This window comes from Acanthamoeba castellanii (assembly GCF_000313135.1).
Source record: "Acanthamoeba castellanii str. Neff unplaced genomic scaffold scf7180000084720, whole genome shotgun sequence".
In the NCBI taxonomy this organism is placed as follows: Eukaryota; Discosea; order Longamoebia; family Acanthamoebidae; genus Acanthamoeba; species Acanthamoeba castellanii.
This window is the reverse complement of record NW_004457674.1, coordinates 1122-7252: the sequence shown is the minus strand read 5'-3', so window position 1 is coordinate 7252 and position 6131 is coordinate 1122. Positions and strand designations below refer to the sequence as shown.

Below are 6131 nucleotides of genomic sequence, written 5' to 3'. Positions count from 1 at the left end.
CGTGGCCAAGGACGAGGAGTGGGACGGCCACTTCGGCCAGGAGAACGGCACGTACTACGGGTTCCACCCGCCGGGCGGCTGGTACCGCCTGGCTACCAAGGCCTACGAGCGCTTCCTCTACTTTTGCCACATCTACGACGGCGACGAGGTGGCGCACCCGACCTCGGCCATCCAGTTCATGTGGCACCTCCACATGTTCCACCCCATCCTCTATCGGTGCGTGTGTCGTGTCGTGTCGTGTCGTGTCGTGTCGTGTCGTGTCGTGTCGTGTCGTGTCGTGTCGTGTCGTGTCGTGTCGTGTCGTGTCGTGTCGTGAGGCTGAGAAGGATGACGCGGCGCAGGGAGGGCACGAAGAGGCTGACTGGCCGCGTGCTGGAGCACATCCCGTGGCCCCACGAGCACTACAGAGAGGCCAACTTCACCCGGATCAACCATGTGTGGCAGCGCGAGTTCGGCATCGACATTCAGGAGGTGCGTCGTGTGCGTGTGCGTGTGCGTGTGGGTGTGGGTGGGTGTGCGTGTGGGTGTGGGTGGGTGTGCGTGTGGGTGTGGGTGTGCGTGTGCGCGTTTCGTGGGATCGCTCACACGCACACGCAACGCATCAGGAAATGGATGACCTTGAGATCGGGGATGACGACGTCTGATGCCATCGATCGTGTGTCACATATACATTTATATTTATATATAAATTCAACTACTGGTAGGATATTCATCATATCTGGAGAATATATCTGAACTCCGACTTACCACAAGGAAATAACTTTTGCATCTATCCAAGAAAGGATAGATGCAAAAAGAAGAATAAAAACAAAACGCAAGTGAAGGATCAAGAACACGTAGCTGGAGCGTGGAGGACCTGGTCCAGGAAAGCATCTGGTATGGCCGCGTCGTCAAGGAGAACGGCTCGCACTACCGGCGGGCTGGTACGACCTGGCGGCCAAGGCCTACGAGCACTTCCTCTCATCGTATAAGTTTTGGCGGAATATTTAAAATCCATTTTTTCCCCCTGTGTTATTAGAGAAATCAAGAAATTCAAGCATATTTAACAGATTATATTTGAAAAATTCAAAGATAATTATTCAGAAAAGGGATTGCAAAAGAAATCAGATCTCGAAATGGGGAGTAAATGATGAAACAAGCCAAAAACAAATATGTTGGCTGTATAGCCACCAAAATCCAACCAGACACCTATGGCTCATGTTTAGATGAATCTAATGATCCAAAAGCCAAATATGAACAACATAAAATTATATGTTGACAGCATCAGCGGTGGTCAGAAGCAGGGAGCAGTGGCAGCAGCTGCCAAGGCGTACCAGGCAGCAAAGCAGGCAACAGACTCAGCTTCAGTGGGTGGAGTGTGTGCTGGCAGCATTGCATTTGTGTGCAGTGGTAAGGGCAAGGCCAAGTTGCCAATATCAGCATCATTGGGTGACCTCAAGGTCATGGCAGCCATCAGGTGCTCAGGCCACCTCCTCTCCAATCAGCAGAAGCACTTTGTGGCTGCTGTGCACAACTACACCACCATGACAGCACCTCCCCCTCAACACAGATTCAGATCCCCCAGTTCTGGCCCCAGCCAGTTCAATCACCCCTGTGCCATGGCAGTGGATGCAGCAGCAGGCCACATCATCATGGCTGACTCCAGCAACCATCAGGTGGTGGTGCTTCACACCAATGACTGGTCCTTCATGCACTCCTTCAGTTCCAAGGGTTCTGGCCCCAGCCAGTTCAAATGCCCTATGGGCGTGGCAGTGGAGGCACAGGCCACATCCTCATCACCAACACCAACAACCATCAGGTGGTGGTGGTGCGTGCCAATGATGGGTCCTTCATGCACTCCTTCAGTTCCCAGGGTTCTGCCACAAAAATACCACCACACACACACACACTCACCACATGAACATGTGCACACACACTCACTCACAAAAGAAACTGCAGCCCGTTCTTTGATTCTATGAACACCTGTTGCTTGTGCATGGGGGCAGCAGGGACAGCATCAAGGAGAAGGAGGACAACAGAGATCTAAGCTCAAGTGACGAGGAATACTTGGTGTCTGAGCGCTTCCTGGCCCAGATTCTCAACATCATCCTCATCCAGCTCATCAGCAGAGGCCAGCCCAGCATCATCCTCATCAAGCTCATCATTGCAGTGGACTAGCCCACCAACACTGAGCACCAGGAGGTCTGATCAGCCATGCAAGCTATCAGCCAAGTTGGCCAAAGCCATCTCAGACAAGGCAATTGCAGCCCAGATGCAAGAGATCAAGGCCCAGGAGGCAGAGCTCCAGGCCTGGAAGTGGTGGCTTGTGAACCAAGGAGGGTCTAGGGCCCCTGCAAGAAGAATGAGTGGGTCACCACTGAGATGCCAGCAGAGTGGAGCTTGACGAAGGTTGACAGAGGATGTGATAGGGCAGCAATCAAGAAGCTGCTCAGCACATCCATGGTGAGATGGGACAACAGCTGTCTCAAGGTCACTAAGCCACTGCTCTCTTTCATGTCCATCTACCTCTCTCATAGACTAGGATAAGAATTGAAGAGCTTTTAAAGGGGGTGAACATCACCACCATGGACCAGAACCTGGGCAAAATGAACAGAGAACAGGACATCACAGCATACTCCTCCTTTTAAAGCTCCCACAAGTTCCTGGCATTCCTCAGCAGATATCATTCCTCCAACATCAGCATACAGAAACCCCACCTATCTAATTAAAAAGATAGAAATATACTTTTATGGAGAATGAAATCTGAGGCCGCTCCTCATCTCCAAGAAGCTCCTTCATTATGCTGACATCATAATGATCACCCACCTGTCAACAGGTGCTTTGTTTTCCCTTTATTTACACCACATCTTGTACACCTGCTTGTGGAATGATGGCCTTGAGGAGAAACTCAACAAGCACTTTAAGAGCCTTCCCCCATTCCCTGGCATCCAATCATTTGCAAGTCCTGTGCAGATGGTGTGATGCAATGAGTGTGTATGCCTGCCCCTCCCTCCTGCTCTTTCCTCCTAAATGAGGCTGCTAACTGTGTGGTGCTCTAGGGAAGGCTTGCAGTAGCAGGGCTGAAGGGGAGAGATGGAGAGATGGAGAGTTTTGTGCAGATTGTTGAGATCCTGCTGGGCCTGATTGACAGTGAGGAGCTCAATTCATGGCATCTCCATGTCAACATCATCAAGCTCCTTCAACACAACCAGCTGACAGAGGTGGATGTTGACCTCCTTGAAGTGGTGCAGTGGAAGGTGCATATGTGGGAGCTCTACAGCAACATGGTTAAGGTGCCAAAGCAGACTAGGTTTAAAAAGAGGAGGAAGCAATCAAAGAGGACCACCAAGAGCAACAACAATATGACAATCAAGGGGAAGACGCTCAACATGTTCAACATGCCCAACTTTGAAACAAGCACCTTGCATAGCAGATCTGTTTCCTGGGACCAATCTGGTTCCAGGATGACCAGTATGAAGACCAGCATCTGTCAGTGAAGGAGATGTGCAACAACACCAACCAAAAGGCCTCCTTGTCTTGGTACCCTTCTCAGACACATGAGTGTGGTGCCATGCTCTGTGCAACAACACTGCTGAAGCAGCCATCCATGAGGGTGAGGCGCAGTACACTTTCACCCTCAAGGCAAGGCCCCAGTTGCATAGGATAGCCAAGCAAGATGGCAATGTCTCTCAATTGGAGGTGGCAGAAGAGGCGGCTACCAAGGTGGTGGCCACCATGACTCTACCCATTGGTGCTTGTATGAGAACATGGCAGTGATTTCCAGCCAGGTGGACAATTGTAACTAGTCTAGGTGGCTGATACAGTGGGGGTGGTGATCAGTACAGCAGAGGTGGCAGCAACTGCTATCATGCAGAGAGGCGTTCCATCAGCCATCCCCCAGAACCCCACTTCCCAGATTGAAACAGGCAATGCCAGTACTTGAAGCAACTTCTTTGGTCCCATTGGCAAGATAGTGGACTCACCTTCTTCTTCCTCCTCCTCCAGCACTCATGCAAAAGTGGGCCACTGCTGCAGAGAGGGGCAACCTGCAGGTGTGGCCAATGAAATGTCTGTGTGTCATGTTGTGCATGCTGCTGTGGAGGTGCAATCAAGTTTAACAGAAGTCAGTCAAGCAGTGGCCTAGTGAGTGGAGGTGGCAGAGAGGCAGCTGGAGCAGGCAGCAGCAACAACATCACCTGCCCCAACGCTCTGGATTTTGTTGCTCAATACAGGTCAGGGATTACCATTCAACAAAATGGCCAACTTCTCCAGCATGGATACTCTTCAAACTGGAAGGACCTCCACTGACACCACAGCTTGGGCCAGCACATGGATAACCATGTACACCAACATGGTATTACTCCCCTTATCTATCATGTACATGTACACAATAGAATCCTCATTAATCATGCTCACAACACCATAAATCACCATTATTTTTATCACATACACATACACAATACTCATCACCTGTTTTGCTCACCTTCTCCCTTACTCCAGTACAGCTGTCATGCTCCCAACTCAACCTCCATCTACATGCCAATGATCATGACCAAGGATCACCTCTACCAGAAATACTCAGATGCCTTGAATGCCCAGCACTTCACCCACGCAAAGCTGTTGAGTCTCACTCACTTCCACAAGATGTTCAAAGGTGAACACAGGCACATCAAGTTCCCTCAGTTCTGCATCCTCAGGCAGTGCAATATCTGTGCCTCAACCAATAACACCCTCACCAACCAGACAATGAGCACAAGAGAGCAGGCGCAGCTGAAGCAGTGGAAGCTGGATCACCTCAAGCTTGTTGAGGTGGAGCAGAAAGCTTATCACCTCCACCAGCAGGAGGCTGTTGCTGACCCTGGTGTGACCTTGTCAATTATCATGGACAGTTCAACTGATGTCATTCTACCTCTCCTAGTGCCTCTGCCCTTGGCCTGGAAGGACCTACACCTCTGCAAGCTTGGCATTCATGGATTTATCAACCACAGCCTTCACCGCCACTCCCTGTACCTACACCAGGGCCAGTTCAGCTGTGGTCCTGACTTCACAGTGTCTCTGCTGCACCATCACCTCACCCTTCACTTAGCTATTCCTGCAGCAGTACTATGTCCATTGACTCTCTACAGTTTGACAACTGCAGCCAGGAGAACAAGAACAAGTACATGCTGGCCTACTGCCACTGGCTGGTGTTCAACAAGGTGTTTCAATCAATCACCATATCCTTCCTGCCTGCAGGACACACCCACGAGGGTATCAACCAGATGTTCTCAACCTTTGTGATTGGCATGAAGTATAATCCATGGGTCCTGACTGTTGAGGCTTTCAAGCAAGGTCTGCAGGACTGGTATTCTGCACCCCACCTTCGCCCTGAGCCTATATTCCTTCTTGAGTGCTGGTCTATCAAATCCTGGATGGATCCCTATATCTGTGGTGTTCAGGGAACCTCCAGGCCTCATGTCTTCTGCTTCTCCTGCCATGAAGAAGATGTGCAATGTTCATGAAGGACTACCATTCCTCTGCCTCTCTGTGGATGGGTCCCTATTCCTTCCTCAACATCTGTCCCTCTGACTCTCCCCTTCCTCTTCTCCCAGCTCAGCTCAATACCACCATCCTCAAGGATACCCTCTCTGCCCTCACCAAGCTCAACAATGCCCAGGCCATGAAGAAATCCTACCAGGATCTTGTTTCTCTTCAATAGGCCACCTCCAGAGCAGCTCACCAGTGACCCATTCAGCTGGGTTTATCAGTACAAACATGCTCAGTCTGACCTTCTCTCTGACCTGGAGCCATTGGATCAGCCCATCAATGCTTCCATCAGTCTCACTGGAAGTGCTACACTTGAGTGGACATCAGTGAAGCCAGATGATGGAGCCATTGTGGCAATTGCTGGTGAGAAAGGAGCTGTGTGGCTTGGTGTGGTCAGTCAAACCACCTGTACACACATATTCCTTGATTGGCTGGATGAAGCAACAGATGGGTCCTACCACTTGACTGCTGACCCACCCACCTCTGTCTCCTACAATTCCCTCTTGTGTGCAGATGTTTCACTGGATCTCAACAACCAGATGAGACCTGCACTCTGGTCATGGCTTCTTAGCATGCAGTAAGAATGGCCTGATCTGGAAGGAACCCACACCAAAGAACTGCCTGAT

General features: G+C 50.6%; 4 protein-coding genes across 4 annotated transcripts in view; all 4 read left to right on the top strand.

Moving 5' to 3' along the window:
- The window catches only part of ACA1_152430 (Fbox domain containing protein), a gene marked incomplete at both ends in the record, with an annotated part of 2527 nt that extends 1883 nt beyond the window's left edge, over positions 1-644 (top strand). The window contains 3 exons of the mRNA XM_004353560.1: positions 41-216; positions 327-471; positions 606-644. Coding sequence (XP_004353612.1) covers positions 41-216; positions 327-471; positions 606-644 — 360 coding nt within the window. The remainder of the gene's footprint in view (positions 1-40; positions 217-326; positions 472-605) is intronic.
- A 588-nt stretch (positions 645-1232) lies between these two features.
- On the top strand, positions 1233-1796 carry ACA1_152420 (NHL repeat-containing protein; the record flags this gene model as incomplete). Its single annotated transcript, XM_004353559.1, has 1 exon — positions 1233-1796. A coding segment is annotated over one exon (564 nt), but the record flags the coding sequence as incomplete, so codon positions are not given.
- A 1284-nt stretch (positions 1797-3080) lies between these two features.
- On the top strand, positions 3081-3476 carry ACA1_152410 (uncharacterized protein; the record flags this gene model as incomplete). Its single annotated transcript, XM_004353558.1, has 1 exon — positions 3081-3476. One exon carries the CDS (start codon positions 3081-3083, stop codon positions 3474-3476), a length of 396 nt encoding a protein of 131 aa, XP_004353610.1.
- A 758-nt stretch (positions 3477-4234) lies between these two features.
- On the top strand, positions 4235-5821 carry ACA1_152400 (uncharacterized protein; the record flags this gene model as incomplete). Its single annotated transcript, XM_004353557.1, has 5 exons — positions 4235-4320; positions 4485-5028; positions 5106-5465; positions 5576-5662; positions 5798-5821. The coding sequence occupies 5 exons, from the start codon at positions 4235-4237 to the stop codon at positions 5819-5821; spliced, it is 1101 nt and encodes a 366-aa protein (XP_004353609.1).
- Between the last annotated feature and the right edge of the window lie 310 nt (positions 5822-6131).